The 23,646-nt window shown below is 36.6% G+C and overlaps 1 protein-coding gene across 8 annotated transcripts in view; it reads right to left on the bottom strand.

The window, feature by feature from the left end:
- LOC109612178 (proteoglycan Cow) overlaps positions 1 to 23,646 on the bottom strand; it is a 298,610-nt gene that overhangs the window by 10,249 nt on the left and 264,715 nt on the right. For 4 of the 8 annotated variants that reach the window (XM_059127027.1, XM_059127032.1, XM_059127026.1 and 1 more), the window contains 3 exons: positions 12,066 to 12,165; positions 11,556 to 11,984; positions 2,900 to 3,037 (listed from right to left, as the gene is read on the bottom strand). In XM_059127027.1, the coding sequence (XP_058983010.1) occupies positions 2,900 to 3,037; positions 11,556 to 11,984; positions 12,066 to 12,165 (667 nt within the window). The remainder of the gene's footprint in view (positions 1 to 2,899; positions 3,038 to 11,555; positions 11,985 to 12,065; positions 12,166 to 23,646) is intronic. The other 4 variants (XM_059127034.1, XM_059127030.1, XM_059127031.1 and 1 more) reach the window with 3 other exon arrangements.

A 23,646-nucleotide genomic window follows, 5' to 3' on the forward strand; every position in this document is an offset into this window, starting at 1 on the left:
TTAATAGAGTTATAATTATTCCCATGAGTATTCCCAGAGTATTTAGATACGTATATGTATAATATGTGCTCTTTCGTTTCTCTTACGACTAATCAAATGGTACCCGTGTTCGTTCTTATAACATTTTTCAGGCAAATATTTATAGAATATGTAAATGTCAGCGTAATCCTTGGGAGAATAACATAATGTGGGTTAGAAAGGATATGATTATTTCTCACATATGCATTCAGATTTGTATACATTACACAAAAATATACGTTTAATACAAGTTTACGAAAAAATATAGATGATTTTTAAAATAGATTAATTGCCTTCATTGCGGTGAAAGTAAATTCAGAAAATGATGCAGTTAGAAAGTTAGAAAAATAACCTGGAAAAATTGTAGGCACTTGAGCCGAACTCAGTGCAAGGTTAAAAATAATTACATAATTCTTTAAAATTTTGACAGACAATAAATATTCAATCCCTAATTTGAAACTATTAAGGTCAAATTTGGACACTACTTAAAATGTAATGTAAACTAAATATTACGAAGAATTAAGAAAATTGGATATTCAAGATGGGTAACTTAAATCCCTATAAAAATACCAATAAATACATAAAATGAATAGAAAGCCATACGAAGCTTTATTATTAATTTTAGATATAATTTGATGATCGAGGTGACAAGAATTTAATATTTTTAAAATAAACAAGTAAAAATGCAGCTGAGTTCGGCCGCGATGAACCTGTAATACACTCCACTAGGAACTTGTCAAATGGAAAACAAACATTTAAAAAAAAATCCGCTAAAATTATGAAAATTCCGAGTATTATTTGTTGCAGTTATATGGGGCTATAAGAAAACGTGGACCTCAATAACTAATTATCTGCAAACATAGGCGGCACCTGTTAAAAAATGTAGATAAATCATCAATATACCGAATAATGGGAGGTACCGTTATATGGGGGCCATGCGAAGTCGTGGATGTGCATAGGTAATTTTCTGACATAGGAATTAATACCCATTGCAAACTTCAAAATTTAAAATTCAAAATATTCAACTGAAAACTGTAGCAAAAATAATCAAAATACGGAATATACGAAAACCATGTTTGAAAAAATTCCTGTGAAAAATGTTACACAAATTATCAAAATACTGAATATTGGAGGTACAGTTATATTGGGACTATACAAAAACGTTGAGCTATACATACAATGTTTAGCCTACGAAGCTAGAACCCATTATGAACTACAAATACCGATTTTTAGACAAAGCCGTGAAAAAATGTGGCAAAAATCATCATCAACACTAAATATCGGGAGGTAACTTTATATGGCGGCAAGAATGTTTCTAACGTAATAGGAGTCCTTGCTGCAAATTTACAACAAATTTGAGTTAGAATTCAAAAACCTTAAATCTTTCAGTAGAGTTATATGGGGTCTATACAAAAACGTGGACCCATATTGAAACTTTTCTGTAACATTCGTTGTCCAGCAGTTTGTAAACAAACAAAATGATCGTGTTTACTAGCCAAAGAGGTCATCTGAAAATGTGTACCTTCGATAGGCCACCAGAACTCAAGCTCCGACCATGGTGATGTTGTGGGCCGCAATAACAGCCGATAATCCCTCTCCGCTCGTATTAATCGACCGTAGCATCAGAATTAATGCCCAATATTATCGCGAAAATATTCTGGAGAGTGTGATGGTTTCATTGGCCATTTGAAGGCCAAAAATTGGTGACAAAGGTGACCAATTCGAACAAATCCTAAAATTTGATGCTATTTCCGGCTTTTTTGCTTTCATTCAATAAAATTTAAAAATTATGGGGTTCGACTTTTTTTAATTATTTAAAAATTTGACCTGCTGTGGGTGAGGACATGATGGAGTGGGAAATTATTGTTCATTTTCGCACCTAACATAGGATTGTTACAAATATTGAGATTCGACAAGATTGCACAAATTTGGATGATCCTTTCTTGTTCTACACACTAAATTGTTTTCTGTGAAACATTTTATTTTTTGTGGGGGGAGGTAGCAGAAGGAGTGGACTGATATTGCCCATCTCCGAACTCGATCTAAGTTTGAGAATAATATTAAAATGCACCAAGTTTTGATCAATTCGGGTACTACTATCGTTAGTTATCGTTCGTCGTTCTAAAGTTGAAGCCGCCAGAGAGGGAAGAGTTCTAGTAAAATTGAGGAAGGCGAATAAATCATGGAGTAAAATGAAAATATTAGCTTTAAATCAAATTAATTGGAAACACTTTCTTGTGTCCCTATCTTCATCCTAGGAACTATAATAATAATAGTTTTGAATGGGTTTTTAAAGTTAAAACGGTATTTGTATATGTTATTAGAATAACAGCTGACGGCAAAACCCGACAGATTTAAAACTTATCCCCTTAACTTCGAAAATTATTCATGCGATAATCTCCAAATAATTTCTAATAGTTATCACCAACAATCAAGTGATCGTTTATACCTCCTTTATACTACATATTCACATCAATATTCCACAATCCATAATCTCAATTAGTTCATATGCCAGATATTGTTCGCCGGTCACTTTAATGAAGCCCATTTCATAAGAAATTCTATTTTGCGTAATTTGAATGAGTAAACTTCGTATTTATTCTAACACTTAATTGCACTTAGATATGTAAAAGTGTTTGAGTTTCAAACTCTTGTTAATTTAAAATGCCAGACATGTGTTCGGAATCTTACAATATGTAAGGATTAATTATGCATTCAGTAGAGCAAAGAAAATTCAAAAATTTATTAGAGTGTAATGCAATAAATATTATGATATCTTTAAAATTCCCATTAAAGAAACTCATCTGATTTCGCATTTTCAAATCGAGTTTAAAAATCCCTCGAGGATTTGTTTTCACTTCATGCTCGTCTATCTACTTACCACAATTTGGTTTGCCTCGTGTACGGGTATTGGCAAATTCGACACCATGCTTATCCACACACCAGCAGACACCAACCGAGTTATGGCATTGGGTTGGCTTGTAGAAACCCTGGACATCACAATCTGGTGCATATGCTCCTGTTCGATTCATGCGGCAGGAGGAGAAAAGACAGAGAGGAAGAAAGAAGAATCAAATTTAAATATTTTCGCATCGCATTACCAACATTCGGAGAACAAACGAAAGCCATTATGTGCAATTAACAAAATTCATAAATGAATGAAAGAGGTTTTACAGAGAAGGAATTACATTTTGCAATAATATGTTTGTATGTAAATATATATTTTTGGTTTGAGATAAGGAGGGGCAGGTACAGAACGAACAGAGAAAAAGTTATTGTTTTTTTTTTTTTTTTTTTTCAAAGCAAAAGCAGTTTACAAAAAAGTTCATAATAACGTGTATAAATGTGTGTGTGTGTTTAAGTGTATATAATAAATAATTTAAACTGTAGGCAATTGTTATTGTTTTGGTTTTTTGTAATAATTTGTCAGAAAATAGCAAAATTTGAGAAGAAATAAAATATAAATTGTTGTTACAAAAATTTGCAACGATTTAAATAATTGAAAAGATTGGAGGGTAGTACTTGTAAGTATAAATATAGGTGGGTACTTAAATTTGTTTTGTATTTGGGTTTTGCTTGGACTAGTATGGGAAGAAAGGTGTTGAGGTGGTTTTTGGTGTAAACTATCAATCCATAATGAATTGACATACTAAATAAAGTGTTATATATGGTTGTCATATGTGTTATATACGGGTAACTACTTAGATTTTGTTTGATATTGAAGTTTGCAATAATTGTCTACTTTACGGACTACTCTATTTTAATCGAGGTATTAAATGACTTTTAAAATCGGAGTCCTAATATCTATATAAATGTTCAGTAATAAGGAACAATTTCTAAATGTATGAACAACAACGTGTCAAAGAAATTACGAAATATATTTACGGAACCGTGATATAATTTACAAGAACACTTTTAACAACTATACTCCTAAATTTAACAAAAAAATGTTGAACCATTTATATCTACCAACATGGAACAATTTAAATTATAACTTAGTCAGTTGACTTAAATATCCCTACATTTGAGTTATAGTAACAGCCTAAATAATCAAATCTGAAAAAGCTCAAGCTACAGTATGACGTAGCGTATAATAAAGCTAATACCCTATGCCATACTATGTATTTTTATACCCTCCGATATATAGCAAGGAAGGTTTTTTTTTGATGCAAAATGGTCAGTCTTAATCTCTTTATTGTTGTTTTTATAAAAACAACGTTTGTTTATTAGTGGAGAACGATGATAATGTTTACCAGGGGTAAGACAGGGAATACCTAGGTTTCGGAAAGAGAGAAGGTATACTTAATTTGCCATTCCGTTTGTAGTATCTCTAAATATTTGTCGTAGGCCCCATAAGTATATATATTTATGGTCAGCATAAAATCAAAATCGATTTCAATTTCCATATCCTCCACCACAAAGTGGTCAGGGTATTATGTCTTTGTGCATTTGCAAGGAAACGATATAGTTCCTTTTGCTGATCTGCATAGAATCACATTCTGAGTCGATTGATGGATGTGTGTCTGTGCGTCTATCCATGTAGTTTTGTAAACAAAATACACGTCGCATTTATTGCCCGATCTAGATTTTTTTGGATTTTTGTACACACGACCAAATTAAGCCGGGAAGTAAGGATTCCAAATATGATCGAAATCGGTTCAGATATATATATAGCTCCCATATATTTTGTTCATCCGATTTGTTATTTTTGTCCTCCACAGCCGTAACAACGATATTCAAGGAAACATATCAAAAAAAAAAAAAAAAAAAACTCAGAAATACCTTCCAAATTTTATCGATATCGGTTCTGATTTGGACATAGCTCCCATATATATCTTTATCCGATTTCAAGTTAATTGTGCACCAAATGGGTAATATAAGCCCGAATTGAAAAAGACAAATGCCTCGGCAAATTTAGTATAAATGGATTGAGAGCAGGATATTCCTTTTATATATTAGTTCATAATTGGAATGATTTAATCCTCACAAATTACCCACTAAATCTGTTATTTGTTATGTGAAGCTCTACTAAATATGCCAAATGGTGTAGGGTATAATACGTTATTTTTTTCGTGAAATTTCAATTGAATTTCGAAAATTCCATTTATTATTTGAAACATTTATATTGTAATTTAAGAATCTTATTTGTAATTCGTAAAATTCCATTTGAAATTCGAAATAATTTATTTTTAATACAATTTTTTCTATTTTTTAATCGAATTATTCTATTAAATAATTTTATTTTTAATTCCAATCAGTTTATTTGCAATGCAAATGCAAAAAATATTTGCAATATTTTTGTGTTTCCGATTTCAAATTAATTATTTCGAATAAACAATAAAACCAAGTAAAAAGCTGTAAGTTCGGGCGGGCCAAACTTGGAATACCCCCCGCTATTTGGAACGAATCTGGCAATTTCAAAAAAAAAATAAATAAATAAATAAATAAATAAATAAAAAATAAATAACGGTTTTTAAAAATTCTGTTAAAATCTTAAAATTACCGTATGTTTCCGTTATATTAGGTTCGATACGAAGACGTGGATCTGCACAGACATATTTTAACATAAACCATTACAATATTTAAATGCGAAACTTGAAAAAAAATCGGTGAGTTATATAGCTAAAATCATCAAAATACCGAATACAGGTAGGTGCCGTTATATGGGGACTATACCAAACCGTGGACCTGCGCAGACAATTTTCTGTCATAGGCTGTAATATCCACTACGAACTTCAAATACCAAATTTGAAACAATTCCGGTGAACAATGTCGCTAAAATCATCAAAGTACCAAGCATCGGCAATTTTCTGTCATAGGCTGTTGTATCCATTACGAACTGCAAATACTGAATGTAAAACAATTTCGGTGAATAATGTCACTTAAATCACCGAAAATAGGCAGGTTCCATTATATGGGGGCTATACCAAACGTGGACCTACATGGACCACTTTCAATACTAATACCTGCAGACATAATATACACTTCAGTAAAATTTTATCAACCTACTTCATTTCGTTCGGAAGCTAGAGTGATTTACACAGACGGATATACGGGCGGACATCGCTAAATCGACATAGAATTTTATTCTGATCAAGAATATATATACTATGTGGGGTCTAAAATGTATATTTCGAGATGTTACAAACGGAATGATAAACTTAATACACCCTCCGTACTATGGTGGAGAATAAAAAATCAAATTAAAAAATATTGTATTGTAAATCGAATTTAAAGAATAGCAAATAAAATTCTTAAATTGGAATTGAAACTATTCGAGTTACAAAAGGAATTTAAATTAAAGTTTTCGAATTTAAACTAAAATTTTCCGAATTAAAAATAAAATTCTCCAAATATTACTAAAGAAATGATTCGAATTAAAAGTAAAAAAATCGAATTACAAATGAAATAATTCAATATTTAAATGGAATACTATAAATACCAAATATAATTTTAGAATTACAATTAAAATGTTGCGAATAACATATAGAAATCTCGAATTATTATTGAAATATTATGAATTACTGAAAAGCCTTATTTTATATTTGGAATTCTTAATAATATGCATTCGATAGCAATAAAGTCGATATAATGTGTATACGTCCATCTGTTTGCGTTATTTTGAAATTTATCAGCAGATGGTAATAATGCATTGATTTTTTGCATGAGCTAGAGTTGGGATCAGAATAAAAGCTTTTTGTTTTTGGAGATATTCACAAAATATTTAGGGCAAGAAATATTTTTCTTTAAAGTCTTTCTAAAGTTAACAATTATTGATCAAGCGTAGCGTAATTTGACATGGGGTTGGATCAGGACAGAAGCATACTATTTTGGATGGTGATAAATCATGTCATATATAATTGATAAAATCGGTATAACTGCTAATACCACAATCTACCCGTCGAAATAAAAAATATATGAGAAGGATACTTTAGACTTTTACATCAATGGTAATTCCGTTGACGTATATAATCAGATATCGGAGATGTAGAGAAATATATACAGGAAACTGTATTTTCAATTAATTTTTTTTGAATACCACAAACATTACACAAATATAATTCTTGTGCATGACTATAGCAATTATTTGAAGAATGAAATAATATGTGGGATGTTCTTCCAGCGAACGTAGTTTTCGGGAAAATATTGTTTTCAGAACTAAGAAGATTCTTCGAACTATGGAACATAATAATGACAACATCCGACTCTAAACTACAGATTAATACCTTAACTTTTAAATCTCAATTTTTTATTTTTAGAATAATTATAAAACTTGAAATAAGAGTTCACGTTTTGGTATAACCGCCATATAACGGTACCTCCCGATATTCGGTAATTTGATGATTTTTCCACATTTTTCCACGGATTTGTCTAAAAATTGGTATTTGTAGGTCATAATAGATTCTATGTCCGGTGGCAAAATGTAGTACATATAGGTCCACGTTTTTGTATAATCCTCATATAACGGTACCTCCCGATATTCGGTATTTTGATGATTTTTCCCATATTTTCCCACGAATTTGTCTAAAAATTGGTATTTGTAGGTCATACAATGTATGTATAGGTCAACGTTTTTGTATTACCCCTATATAGCGGTAGCTCCTGATATTTGGTATTTTTATGAGTTTTGTTTCATTTTCCCACGAATTCATCTAAAAATTGGTATTTGTATTTCATAATGGGTTCTAGCTCCGGTGGCTGAACATTGAATATTTAAGTCCACATTTCCCTATAGCGTACATATTACGATAACCAACGATATTCAGTATTTTGATAATCCTAGTCACATTTACCCACGAAATTGTTTGCCAATTCTTGAAGTATAAAACGGCCTATATGGGTCCCCGGCCTCACCCACTTTATGGTTTTTTGAAAAGTGTAACAGCATTATCCAAACAGTCTTACTGTAATTTAAAGTGGAATACGTTTGAATTCACACACTTTTATAAAAAATCATTGAAATGTGGAGGGTATTAAAAGTTCGTCCTGGCCGAACTTAATGTTTTTATCCCCTTCACCATACTATGGAGAGTATATTAACTTTGTCATTTCGTTCGTAACTCCTCGAAATCCTCATGTAAGACCTAACCATGCATACACTGGTGGCCAAAACTAAAGCAACTAAAATCGCGAAGACAATAAATGTCCTGTAACTTTTACAAAAAATAAACAAATCGTAATTATTTTTCCAGTTTTAAATGAGGGGTTTAATTCACTTTTAAGAAACTAAAAATAAAAATACAAAAATAATTTTGAACGAAAAATAATATGTGGAAAACTAAAATGACCCAATTATTGCTTGGTCAAAACTAAAGCAACTTTTGATTTTTTATTTTAAAATAATTAAATTTTGGCTAATAGTCGATAGCATCCATTATTTCTGATAGCAGCTGCACACCTACGAGGCATTGAATCTATAACACGCTCAATTTGATCCTTGGGTATGCTTTTCCAATCACTCCGAATTATTTAGAAAATGTTATGCTTATTTGTTTCAGAATCTCGCTTGATCTTCCTATCTACGATAATCAATAGGTTTTCTATGGAGTTTAGGTCAGGTGATTGTGCCGGCCATGACAAAACATCAATTTTTGACTACCGCAACAAATATTTGACATGTTTTGATGAAGTTTGGGATCATTGTCATGCTGGAACACCCAAATGAGCCGAAAATTTTACTCAGCTTAAGGGAACAACGTGATGTCCAACACATCTTTGTAAACAAACCGATCCATAACTTCCTTTATTTCATGGATAGGCCCAAGTCCATAGAAAGAAAAACAGCGCCACGCCATTTTTGACCCTCCCTCATGCTTCACTGTACCTTTGCAAAACTGCGGCTTAAGTCCTTCATTTTTTGGTCTTCTCACCGTAAAATTTATCACGTCTGAGCTTTTAATATTAAACTTAGACTCATCCCAGAAATAATGTTTTTTCCATTGAGCTTGATTCCACTTAATATTATCGTTTCCGAAAGCCTTTTTGATTTTTTCAGATATAAATGGATTTTTGATGTCTTACGGGTATGCAGGCCAGCTGCCACTACTCGCCTACGCACTGATCTCGAGCTTATATCAAATGATTGCTCTCTCTACAATCCAGTTGAACTCTTAAATGGTTTTTTTTATTTCTTTCAAAATTTGTGGATCAGTACGGGTTGAAGTTTTTCACGGCCTTCATACGTTATAGACTGTTACTACTGATCCAGTTTCAAAAAACCGACTTAGTATACAGAAATAATTATGAAATATTTCTCGGAAATCATTTTCTGTGATATGTTGTTTTCATAGTTACTGATAATATGCTGTTTTATTCATGTACTGTGTTAGCTTCTAGCCATTTTTAAACTTTTTTGACCAGTACTTAAAAATCGAAAAGAAAAACACATGCTGTTGTAAAAAACTTCTCAAAAAAGGATTTATGACAAGCGATATTGTCGAAGGAAGCTAAAAGAGTAAAAACAACTGAAATTGCAGCAGTTATATTAATGTACAACAGAGTTGCTTTAGTTTTGTCCAAGCCAAAATCGGGGTAATTGACTTTACCATACATTATTTTTTATATTTTATTTATTTTTTGGTTTTTTGTTTTAGGTTTTTAAAAAAGTGAATAAGGTACCTAATTTAAAACAAGAAAAACTTTCTCATTTTCTTAATTTTTAAAAAAGTTACAAGGCATTCATTCTCCTTGTAATTACAGTTGCTTTAGTTTTGGCCACCAGTGTATATATTTTTGATCAGCGTAAAATTCTATGTCGATTTAGGAATATCCGTCTGTCTGTGTGTCTGTATGTTGTAATCATGCTATCTTTCGAACGAATTTATAAAGAAGGCTACAATTTTGCAGACATGTTTATTTTGCCAGTAGGAAGGATAAAGGTACATCCCAATATTCGGTATTTTGATGATTTTAGCGACATTATTCACCGGAATTGTTTCATATTTATTGTTTGAAGTTCGTAACGGATGCTACAGCCTATGACAGAAAATTGTATGTGCAAGTCCACGTCTTCATGTAGCCCCCATATAACTGTACCCCCGATATTCGGTACTTTGATGATTTTAGCGACATTATTCACCGGAATTGTTTTAAATTTGGTATTTGAAGTTCCAGACAGAAAATTGTCTGTGCAAGTCCAAGTCTTCGTATAGCCCCCATATAGTGGTACCTCCTGATATTTGGTATTCTGATGATTTTAGCGACATTATTCACCGGAATTGTTTCAAATTTCCCATTTGATGTTCGTAATGGATGCTAGAGGCTGTGACATATAATTGTCTATGCAAGTCCAGGTCTTCGTATAGCTCCGATGTAACGGTACCTCCCTATATACGGTATTTTGATGGTTTTAGCTACATTATTCACCGTTTATTTCAAGTTTCGAATTTGAATATGGTAACGGCTTTTGACAACAATGCCTATGTAGGTCCACGTCGTATAGACCCCAATATAACGGCTATATTCGGTATTTTTAAGATTTTAACAGAATTTTTAACGGATTTTATTTTTTTGAAATTTTCCAAATTCGTTCAAATAGAGGGTATTCAAAGTTCGGCCCGGCCGAACTTATTGCTTTTTAACTTGTTTTTTACTTGTTTCAACCTACAGCTGCACATCAAACAAAATAAAATCCGTTGAAGAGCATTACCTTGGGAGTTTCTCTACGCATTTATCAAAATTCCATATTGTGAAGAATGGATTATAGCTTTGCTATTTCTAATCTTTCGGTTTCTAATCTGGTTTTGTATCCGCGGTGAACGCGTCATGTAATATAACATAAAATTCATTTGAAAGAAAAATATTTGAAATTAGACACTATCGCTATATGGAATCAACTAAAAATAGTTTATTCTACTTGTTGTTTAGATTAAAGAGTTGTTCGTTTAAATGTTGGGGAAAATACTTGCAAACTACTATGACCGTACAACATGTACTAATACAACTAAATAAAATCGAAAATAACAGAAAGATGGATCTATCGAGATCTGAAGGAAATTCTTTACATTTGTATAAAGATTAGTACGACACGGGTGTAACAAAGTATCGCTTTGAATGCTAAATACGAATCTTTGTCTTTAACATATTTGGAATTGTTGCTCCTTATAATGGATTTTCAATATTCTTCCTTATCTTAATGAAATTTCAAATAATAATTGTATAAAATTAGTACGACCCTGCTGTAACAAATTTATTTTAAACACATTTGTGATTGTGGCTCCTTATAACAGATTCTTGAACATAATTATTTCCGACTGTATATTATAGAAGTGACTTGAATATTGATATTGAGTTGAAGAAAAAAATCAAAGCATTTAAGTTAAAAAACATCAGTGAAATTAATTTCAACAAAACCATATGTATGTAGTTTATAAAAGAACTTAAAATCTGCGAACTTCTGAGTTATTTAATGTTCTTCCAGCTTAATGTCTGTTGTTGCTTGTATTTCTTATTTTTTTTAGTTTCATGTATTTCTTGTTTTTTAATTTGAAAAAATAAAGAAAAGAAAAATAACCAGAAATTAAGATGTCCACCTGTACCTATCTCACCTGCAAAATCGCCAGCGATTCTTCGTCGTACGGCAGCACAAGGACGATCCGTTTTCTCGAAGCAACGACACCATTCGCGTGTATTTATTGAATTATCCTGATCCAAATCGCAGGTATCGATGAACGGCTTAATGCATCGCTCGTTTTGATCATGTTCCAGATCGTACATTTCCTGAAGCGACAAATAGCCATCGTTGTTCAAATCCAAATGACCGAACATCCATTTGGCTTCGGTCTTGCAGGCGGGAGGGAAGTGAGCTTTGGATTTTTGACTATGTTGACGACGTTTCTTGCTATCGGCCATAATGACAGAGAACCAATCGAGCAGGCGATTGCCAATGGCGGTCAATTGTTGAGGCTTGCATTCAGGCGATTTGGAGGGATAACCTGAAGAACGAGATGAAGAAGAGTGGGAAATTCCTTAAAACGGTGTTGATAGTTTATGGAAGATGGGCTGACATTTTTGGGAGTAGGGCAGAGAAATATGTAGCTTTGACTTACCATTGTTGAGGTTGTTGTTCTTTTGGTATTTCTGAGGTTTCTCAATTACTTCATTGTAGCCACGGATTTTATGTTTATCCTCTTGGTATTGTTGGTTGTCCTAAATGTGAGAAAAGGGTTAGATACATAAAGATGGAATTTTTTTTAGAAATACAAGTCTTCTATACGGCGAAGAGTTGCATGAGGTCTTTTATACAATCTTTATAGAATACTTATTATAGGTCTCTTAGGAACATAAGACCTCTTATAAACTTTCTATAGAAAATATACTGTTTTCTGACAGAGAGAAGCTCTCTTAAAGGTCTTAAATGGAGAGATTTGCCTGTAGTCGGTGCCGATTACTAGAAAAATATCATTTTGGACCAATTTCACCAAAACTTGAGAAAAGTATAAAAAAATAATCCAAAAACTACTCAATTAAAAAAAGCTTAGAGTCGGTAGTTGCTTTTATTTGTGCTTTTTGACCAACTTTTCTAAATTAAGTAGGTTTTTTACATCAGCTATTTGACGTTTTAGATAGCGGTGGTTTGAAGAAAATGTTGGCTATCTAAATGAAAAAGATCAATTCACAAATTCCAAATATAATAATAATAATAATAATAATAATAATAATAATAATAATAATAATAATAATAATAATACTAATAATAATAATAATAATAATAATAATAATAATAATAATAATAATAATAATAATAATAATAATAATAATAATAATAATAATAATAATAATAATAATAATAATAATAATAATAATAATAATAATAACTGTTCAAAAGAACATATTTTACTAACACATTTTTTAATTTTGTTTTTATTATTATTTTATTCTATGTCAGCATATAACTGACCTATATAATTATTGTTTGCCTTATGCAGGCCAATAGCCTAAATAAAGAAACACCTCGATTGGTTTCACATTGCATGGGTTATTGGCTGAAGTAATTTATTGCTTAGTTAACTTTAAATGCTAGTTTTAATGAATTCAAAAATGTATAAATAGAAAGCAAAAATAAATATTCTTGGTAGATTACAAGAAATTGTAAACATACCAAGGTTACACAATTCAAGTGTTGTGTATATCTGCTTTAATTAATATTAATAAACATTTTTTGGTGACCCCGACGTGATCCTGACAAGGATTACTTGATTCACTCATAAATTTCGAATTTCCCCCCACCAGTGGTAAGGAATTTGAAATATTTATTTGTGAAAGGAGCTAGTTACGTACAACTAGTAGCACCATCTAAGAGCCAGAAACATCTGGAGAAGAAGCCAGTACCTACATCAAGAATCTGAATCAACTGATAGCTAATCACCGTAAGGCGGATACAGTATGGATCTAGCTACAGTAATCGAGCAACAACAAGCAGCAATTGCCGAGTTGAGGAAGGCAATTGCGAACGTAAAAAAGGCTCCATTGGAAAGAAGAACGGTGGAGTTCTACAGCAAAAAGCTCAAGGAAATGGAAGCACTCTGGGCAGAGATCGATCGCAATGAAAACAAAATTCGTGCAGATCCTGCGGCAGAGTCACATCTCCATATCACCAATAACGAATACCAAGTCATTGGTGAAGAGTACAGAGCTGCAATCGACAACATCGAGGCAGACATCAAAAGGGGCAAAGAACAAATGCCTCAGAAACCGCTTCCCGCAACAAGGGAGGGGGTGCAAAAACAATCAGGCCAGTTTACTGCAACCAGCAGCGTGACTGCATTAGTGAGACGTCAGAGGGCTCTAATGCAGTCCATACAAACGTTAATAAGGGGCAATTCAGGCCAAGCTGCTCCCTGTCAGACAGTGGCTGCAATTGAAAAACTGTGGACACACGTGGAAGATATCCACTTCAAAATGTTCGAGGACTTTGATGACCCAACGTTGGTGGGGTACGATGCATCAGCCTACGTTCTCTTAGAGGAAGAGACGTTAAAGTTCAAAGAAAAAATATCGACGCTAACACAGGTCGATCATTCGTCGTCTCAGCAGAGATCAGGCGGAAACTTGGCAAATCAAGTTAATCTGCCAAAAATTACAATCCCTCAATTTAATGGGGATTATTCGAAGTGGCAGACGTTTGCTGACATTTTTGGGAAAATGATCAACGAGCAAGCCTTGCCACAAGTGCAAAAAATGTGGTATCTCAAGGCCAACGTGACTGGGGAAGCCGAGAAACTCATAAGGCACCTCGAGTTGACCGAGGCGAATTACGACATTGCCTGGAAGACACTCCAAGACAGGTACAATAACAAGAGAGCTCAAGTGTCAACTATACTTGAGAGAATGCTAAACCTGCCCAACATGTCTGGCGATAGCAGATCAGTGAAGGACTTTCATGATAGTCTTCATGAATCGTTATTGGCATTGGAGGGTCTTGGAGTAAGGCCAAAGGAATGGGATCCACTCTTAATCCACATCCTAACAAAGAGGATGGACAAGACTACTCATGTGTTGTATGAGCAGTCGATTGTCACGTTGGCCTTGAGATACCACATTTTTTGCACTTGTGGCAAGGCTTGCTCGTTGATCATTTTCCCAAAAATGTCAGCAAACGTCTGCCACTTCGAATAATCCCCATTAAATTGAGGGATTGTAATTTTTGGCAGATTAACTTGATTTGCCAAGTTTCCGCCTGATCTCTGCTGAGACGACGAATGATCGACCTGTGTTAGCGTCGATATTTTTTCTTTGAACTTTAACGTCTCTTCCTCTAAGAGAACGTAGGCTGATGCATCGTACCCCACCAACGTTGGGTCATCAAAGTCCTCGAACATTTTGAAGTGGATATCTTCCACGTGTGTCCACAGTTTTTCAATTGCAGCCACTGTCTGACAGGGAGCAGCTTGGCCTGAATTGCCCCTTATTAACGTTTGTATGGACTGCATTAGAGCCCTCTGACGTCTCACTAATGCAGTCACGCTGCTGGTTGCAGTAAACTGGCCTGATTGTTTTTGCACCCCCTCCCTTGTTGCGGGAAGCGGTTTCTGAGGCATTTGTTCTTTGCCCCTTTTGATGTCTGCCTCGATGTTGTCGATTGCAGCTCTGTACTCTTCACCAATGACTTGGTATTCGTTATTGGTGATATGGAGATGTGACTCTGCCGCAGGATCTGCACGAATTTTGTTTTCATTGCGATCGATCTCTGCCCAGAGTGCTTCCATTTCCTTGAGCTTTTTGCTGTAGAACTCCACCGTTCTTCTTTCCAATGGAGCCTTTTTTACGTTCGCAATTGCCTTCCTCAACTCGGCAATTGCTGCTTGTTGTTGCTCGATTACTGTAGCTAGATCCATACTGTATCCGCCTTACGGTGATTAGCTATCAGTTGATTCAGATTCTTGATGTAGGTACTGGCTTCTTCTCCAGATGTTTCTGGCTCTTAGATGGTGCTACTAGTTGTACGTAACTAGCTCCTTTCACAAATAAATATTTCAAATTCCTTACCACTGGTGGGGGGAAATTCGAAATTTATGAGTGAATCAAGTAATCCTTGTCAGGATCACGTCGGGGTCACCAAAAAATGTCGAGATTTGTGTTTACAACAGACATTGAAAAGATGTACAGACAAGTGCTAGTCGACAAAAGAGATCGCAAATATCAACTAATCGTATGGAGAAACACTCCAGACAAGGAACTCGAACATTACATGTTGAATACGTTAACATATGGTACGACGTGTGCCCCATATCTTGCTACAAGATGTCTGAAAAGGCTAGCAGATACGAACATACAAAGATATCCATTGGGGGCGATGGTATTCCGGTTCACAAATTAATCTGGTGTCAGAGCGACTAGTGCAGAGGTTGGGTATCGAACCCATTCAAACATCTCTCTGTATCGAAGGTGTTGGAGGTAGATTACAAGAAATTGTAAACATACCAAGGTTACACAATTTAAGTGTTGTGTATATCTGCTTTAATTAAATATTAATAAACATTTTTTGTCTTCCTTAATAATGACCAATTGACCAGGTTCCACGTTTGGAGATGGTGTACTCCATTTCCTTCTTTCTTGCAGAGTATTTAAGTACTCCGTGGACCAACGTTTCCAGAACTCATGCCTAATTTGAGATACGACCTTCCATCTGCTTGTCAATGATGTTGACCATTGGTTCGCTGATGGGTCAACCTGTGCCGTTAACGGTTCTCCCACAAGAAAATGACCAGGTGTTAATGCAGCTAGATCATTTGGATCGTCAGAAATAGGAGTCAACGGTCTGGAATTCAGGATTGCTTCTATTTCAATAACAACTGTTTCCAACTCTTCGTGGGTTAATGATGCACTATTAGTGGTGCGAAGCAACAGTTGCTTGGCTGACTTCACCGCGGCTTCCCATAAGCCACCAAAATGTGGTGCTCTTGGGGGAATAAACTGGAAATCGATCCCTTCTCTTGAACACGTCTCCGCTATTATTTTTTTGCCTTTCTCCCCAAAGACAGCCTTATTGAATTCATCGAGCTGATTTTTAGCACCTACAAAGTTAGTCGCGTTGTCTGAATATAGGGTTTGACATTTTCCTCGCCGAGAGATAAATCTCTTCAATGCTCCAATGAATGCTTCCGTTGTTAGGTCTGTAACTACTTCCAAATGTACAGCCTTTGTTGCGAAGCAGACAAAGACAGCAATGTAAACCTTGTGTGGTCTCTTGCCTCGTATTTTGTAGTGGACCCATAACGGTCCGCAATAGTCAACGCCGGAGACAATAAACGGCCTTGCTGGTGTGACTCTGCTCGGTGGGAGATTTCCCATGATTTGGTTGTATAACTTTGGCTTCGCCCGGGTGCACCTTACGCAATTTTGCACAATGTTGCGAGCCATAGCCTTCCCCTTGATTATCCAATATTTTTGTCTTGATGTTGCCAGTAATAGTTGTGAGCCACAGTGGCTATTCTCTAAATGGATCATGCTAAGAATGAGTTTCACAATTGGATCGTTGTATGGTAACAACATCGGGTGTTTTGTGTCGTATGCTAAGGTTGCCTCTTCCAACCTGCCACCGACTCTAAGTATTCCTCTGTCATCAAGAAACGGAGTTAAACTATGTATGGAGCTTGATTTGTCCAATGCTCCATGTTTCCTCAATGCTGAATTTCTTTCGCAAAATCTGCCACCTGTACGGTCTTGACTATTAGTTGCATCGCCTGATTCAACTCCATAGGTGTCAATACATCTGTCGAACTTCCATGCTTGCGTCCCTTTATCCTTTCTGAAAATCGCAGGACATAACCGACAATACGTTGTAATCGTCTAAATGAAACCTTGTGGTTGATTCCATAGATCATATCCTGTAACCAACTCTGTGAGGCAATTGCTGATACTGTAGATTTTGTCTTGAATTCAAGATCGGATTGATTTTCTCTATTCTTTGAGAAGGGCCCCGGCCAGAGAGATTCATTTCCATGTAGATACGTGGGTCCATAAAACCACATCAGACATCCCGACAGACGATCTGGTTTCATACCTCTGGATATATAATCGGCAGGATTATCCTTCGTCCCCACATGTCGCCATTGAGTGTTTATCGATCTGCCTTGTATATTTTTTACTTTGTTGGCAACGAACGTCTTTAGAGCTGATGGTTCTGAATTGATCCAGTACAATGTAATCTCTGAGTCTGACCAATAAATAGTCCTTAGATCTTCGTAACCCAATTCGGCTTTGACCTTAGCAGTAAGTTTTGTTCCCAATTCAGCGGCACAAAGCTCTAACCGTGGCAGCGTGATCTCCTTTATTGGTGCTATTTTTGATTTTGAACAAAGAAGTCTGACTATATGCCTGCCGTCTGGCAGCATAGCTCGAAGATACACCACAGCACCATATGCCTTTTCTGACGCGTCCACGAAAGTATGTATCTCAATTTTTGTTGGTTTCTCTCCATCAAACATGTGTCTGGGTAACCTGAAATCATTTAACATCTTCAGACCTTCTCGGAACGATAGCCAATATGCTGCCCTTTCTGCTGGCAGTTCCTCGTCCCAGCCAAGTTTATTCTTCCACAGTTGCTGAATAAAGATCTTAGCTGCTGACACCACAGGACCCGCAATTCCTAAGGGGTCAAACAATCTTGCCAAATCAGATGTGACCTTCCGCTTGGTGACCTTGGTGCATTCGTTCACATCACTCTTCAAACAAAATCGGTCTGCTTGAGGAATCCATGTTAATCCCAAAACCTTGGTTGATGATTTGTCAAAATTGAGATCTACTTCTCTATCTTCTGGAGGAATTCCATGCAGCAGTTTTAAGTGGTTAGCACACCATTTTCGTAGTCTAAATCCAGCTTCCAGTAGTAACATATTAACTTGTTTCTGCATCTCAGTTGCCGTTGTTAAACTGTCAGACCCGCACATGCAATCGTCAACGTAAAAATTCTTTTGCAATACCATCGCCCCCAATGGATATCTTTGTATGTTCGTATCTGCTAGCCTTTTCAGACATCTTGTAGCAAGATATGGGGCACACGTCGTACCATATGTTAACGTATTCAACATGTAATGTTCGAGTTCCTTGTCTGGAGTGTTTCTCCATACGATTAGTTGATATTTGCGATCTCTTTTGTCGACTAGCACTTGTCTGTACATCTTTTCAATGTCTGTTGTAAACACAAATCTCGGCAGTCTAAACCGCAACAGCATTCCAAACAGATCTCCTTGAACCCTGGGACCTGAATGCAAAATATCATTGAGTGACCATCCAGATGATGACTTGCAAGACGCATCGAACACAACCCTCAGTTTTGTTGTGCTGCTATTTGGGCGTAGGACACAATGATGCGGGATATAGTAATGATTACCACGCACCTCTCTTGATTGTATTTTCGTCATATGTCCCAGATCCTCATACTCCTTCATAAATTTAGCATACTGCTCGTGAAGACTTGCATCCTTAGATAAGCGACGTTCCAACGCAAAGAATCTTGATGCTGCAATATTCAAGGATTCAGAAATTTTCTCAGGGCCGTCTGCAAACGGTAATCGCACCACAAACCGACCATTCTCATTCACTGTTGTATTTTGGTTGAAGTGATTTTCACACTGTTCCTCTGCTATTGTCAACTTCTGGTCTTCACAAACATCGTCTTGTTCCCAGAACATCTTTAATAAATCTTCTAAAGCATGTTCATCTTCTCCGAAAACGGCGCATGTCACAGTTTCTGATTCAGCCTGAACTCTTCCACTAGCAATCCATCCTAGTTTTGAGTTCTTCAATATAGGAAGCTCTTTGGACATTCGAAGTTCTTGTGAGAGAATCAGGTTGAAGTAGAACTCTGCTCCAAGTAGTACGTCAATCCTGGTCGTTTGATAAAAATAGGGATCTGCTAGTTTTATGTTTTCTGGAATAGGCCATGATGTGATGTCGATCTCAGTGCTTGGTTGGGGTGGCACTATATTTGGTAACACAAAGGCTTCTAGGCGTGTTCTGAATTTGCTGGTGAGTGACTTAAGCTCCACGTTGACCCTGTGGTTTGCGGTTCTTGCTTCAAGGATGACCATCAGGCAAAAACGTGTACAAGTGGGAAGTGCAGGAAGTGTCAACAAAAACACAATACACTTTTGCATTTTTCAACGAGGCCACAAGTAGAGAACAAGTCAGCAGATTTGTCGGTTCAACAGCCGCCAACAGTAGCATCGGCGAATAGATCCCAATCATACGTACTTCTTGCAACCGCACGTGTTGCGATCAAGGCAAATAATGGAAGAAGCTATGAGTTTAAGGCGATTCTGGATTCCGGTTCACAAATTAATCTGGTGTCAGAGCGACTAGTGCAGAGGTTGGGTATCGAACCCATTCAAACATCTCTCTGTATCGAAGGTGTTGGAGGTAGATTACAAGAAATTGTAAACATACCAAGGTTACACAATTTAAGTGTTGTGTATATCTGCTTTAATTAAATATTAATAAACATTTTTTGGTGACCCCGACGTGATCCTGACAAGGATTACTTGATTCACTCATAAATTTCGAATTTCCCCCCACCAGTGGTAAGGAATTTGAAATATTTATTTGTGAAAGGAGCTAGTTACGTACAACTAGTAGCACCATCTAAGAGCCAGAAACATCTGGAGAAGAAGCCAGTACCTACATCAAGAATCTGAATCAACTGATAGCTAATCACCGTAAGGCGGATACAGTATGGATCTAGCTACAGTAATCGAGCAACAACAAGCAGCAATTGCCGAGTTGAGGAAGGCAATTGCGAACGTAAAAAAGGCTCCATTGGAAAGAAGAACGGTGGAGTTCTACAGCAAAAAGCTCAAGGAAATGGAAGCACTCTGGGCAGAGATCGATCGCAATGAAAACAAAATTCGTGCAGATCCTGCGGCAGAGTCACATCTCCATATCACCAATAACGAATACCAAGTCATTGGTGAAGAGTACAGAGCTGCAATCGACAACATCGAGGCAGACATCAAAAGGGGCAAAGAACAAATGCCTCAGAAACCGCTTCCCGCAACAAGGGAGGGGGTGCAAAAACAATCAGGCCAGTTTACTGCAACCAGCAGCGTGACTGCATTAGTGAGACGTCAGAGGGCTCTAATGCAGTCCATACAAACGTTAATAAGGGGCAATTCAGGCCAAGCTGCTCCCTGTCAGACAGTGGCTGCAATTGAAAAACTGTGGACACACGTGGAAGATATCCACTTCAAAATGTTCGAGGACTTTGATGACCCAACGTTGGTGGGGTACGATGCATCAGCCTACGTTCTCTTAGAGGAAGAGACGTTAAAGTTCAAAGAAAAAATATCGACGCTAACACAGGTCGATCATTCGTCGTCTCAGCAGAGATCAGGCGGAAACTTGGCAAATCAAGTTAATCTGCCAAAAATTACAATCCCTCAATTTAATGGGGATTATTCGAAGTGGCAGACGTTTGCTGACATTTTTGGGAAAATGATCAACGAGCAAGCCTTGCCACAAGTGCAAAAAATGTGGTATCTCAAGGCCAACGTGACTGGGGAAGCCGAGAAACTCATAAGGCACCTCGAGTTGACCGAGGCGAATTACGACATTGCCTGGAAGACACTCCAAGACAGGTACAATAACAAGAGAGCTCAAGTGTCAACTATACTTGAGAGAATGCTAAACCTGCCCAACATGTCTGGCGATAGCAGATCAGTGAAGGACTTTCATGATAGTCTTCATGAATCGTTATTGGCATTGGAGGGTCTTGGAGTAAGGCCAAAGGAATGGGATCCACTCTTAATCCACATCCTAACAAAGAGGATGGACAAGACTACTCATGTGTTGTATGAGCAGTCGATTGTAGATTCGAAAGAACTCCAAACGATGGATCATTTCATGAAATGTTTGAGGAGTCGTTTCGAATCATTAGAAGCTGTCAATGGGATTCAGAAGAGCAAACCGTCAGCAACGACTGCTTCCACCACGATCCGTAGATGTCACATGTGCAAAGGTGACCACCCCCTATATTACTGCAAACAGTTCTTGGCAATGACAGTGCCCGAAAGACAGAAATGGGTTGCTAGACACAAGATGTGTCTAAATTGCTTCAAGGATGACCATCAGGCAAAAACGTGTACAAGTGGGAAGTGCAGGAAGTGTCAACAAAAACACAATACACTTTTGCATTTTTCAACGAGGCCACAAGTAGAGAACAAGTCAGCAGATTTGTCGGTTCAACAGCCGCCAACAGTAGCATCGGCGAATAGATCCCAATCATACGTACTTCTTGCAACCGCACGTGTTGCGATCAAGGCAAATAATGGAAGAAGCTATGAGTTTAAGTCGAGTTTAATGCAGTGGCCGCTAGGCAGAATAACCCGAACATATAAGGGCAACGATGGAGCCGTTCGTGTAGTCGACGTAAAGACACAAAACGGCGAAATTAAAAGAGCTATAACCAGATTAGCTCCTTTATGGAAAAAGGAAAAGGAACCTCTTCCGCCTATAGAGACCAAGAGTAGGAGTGAAGAGCCATCTCCAAAGCGATTGAAGACGTCAAGCAGCATGCTAGTATCGATGATGCTTGTGGCTTTACTATTTTTACCTCTATGCTTGTGTCATTCGTTCAACATACACAAGTTTGAGAATAAGCCCGGCATCTATTTTGAAGGAATTGGAATCACAAAAGTAGTAACAGCAGAGTGGAAACTGATCACTTATTATGATCTTTCCCCATTTTGGGCAGATATGGATGGCTTTTCTACCGGGATAGGAACCCTTCAGAAGTTGTGTAAGATAGCAGTTGAGAACAGAAGCTGTGAGATACTTTCAGAAAATCTTATTCAAGTACAAAAGCAGTTGGAATCAAATACACTGAACATATTCCCCAGGCGCATCAGGAGAGGAGCTCTAAACATAGTCGGGAACCTCGCACACTCGTTATTTGGTGTCTTGGATTCGGAATATGCGGAGCAAATGACTGTGACAATTGAGAAGGCAAATGAAGACAAGCAACATTTGTTGGATCTTCTAAAAAATCAGACATCTATTATTGATTCAACAATCAACATAATTAGAAAGGACGAAGATACGAGCCAAAGGAACTTCGGCAACATGCAAGTGGAGATGAACCTTTTGGCAAATAAGGTGAAGAAAGAAGAAGATGTTGTAAAGACAACACAATCAATTATGTTTCTCACTTCACAGCTCATGCTACTTTCATCAAGGTTGAAACATATAGAAGATAACTTAATCGACGTTTTAACGGATGCTCATCATGGTCGGATAAGTCCGTTGCTACTTACGCCACATCAATTGCTACAAGAGCTCCAAACCATCAAGGCTCACATTCCTCCATCTCGTGCTCTACCCGTTCGCGAAGATAATGTTTCGGATTTCTTCAAATTAATGAAGAGTAAGGGAAGGGTTATTAAGAACCATATCATATTCGAGATTCGCCTTCCATTAGTGGATCTCCAGCAGTATGATTTATTCAAAATGATCCCCGTACCTATGCTACGATCCGGTCGATTTATTTCAATAGCTTTGAAATCAACATTATTGGCAGCTAACGTCCATCGGGATGAGTTCATATCGCTAACCGCAGAAGAAATGAACAGCTGCATACATACCACAAATGACGTTTTTATTTGCGACAACCAAGCGAAATTTAGCAAAGGCGATCGATCACATTTATGCGAGGTGATTTTCTTATTGAACAAATCGTCAGAAGCGTGCGACTTGCAATCGACCATGCACCACCAAACTTGGAGACAAATGGAACAAAAGAATAAATGGATGTTTACTCTAGCCAATTTAACAGAATTGTCCTTTGTTTGTGGTACAAAAATGACACACCTGGAGGTGCAAGGAGCTGGAACTTTAGAAATTGGGCCAGGCTGCATTTTCAAAGACAACACATTTACAATATACGGTCACTACGAAAACAAAACAACAGTGCACACATCATATCTGAGACTTAAGCCACTGGATTCCATAATCTCAAGCAGTAAGCTTGTCTTGCTCAACAAAACATTAAACAGCACCTATGAAACACATGCTGCTGAACTCGTCACCTTACACCAACAGCTAAAAACTATTGAAATCGGACGCCTTCCACAATTAATGAAATCGACGGCCATTCACCATCATACCATCAGCTATCTAGCTCTTTGCATTGGAATT

The sequence above is a fragment of the Musca domestica genome, unplaced genomic scaffold, assembly GCF_030504385.1.
Source record: "Musca domestica strain aabys unplaced genomic scaffold, Musca_domestica.polishedcontigs.V.1.1 42, whole genome shotgun sequence".
Classification (NCBI taxonomy): Eukaryota; Metazoa; Arthropoda; class Insecta; order Diptera; family Muscidae; genus Musca; species Musca domestica.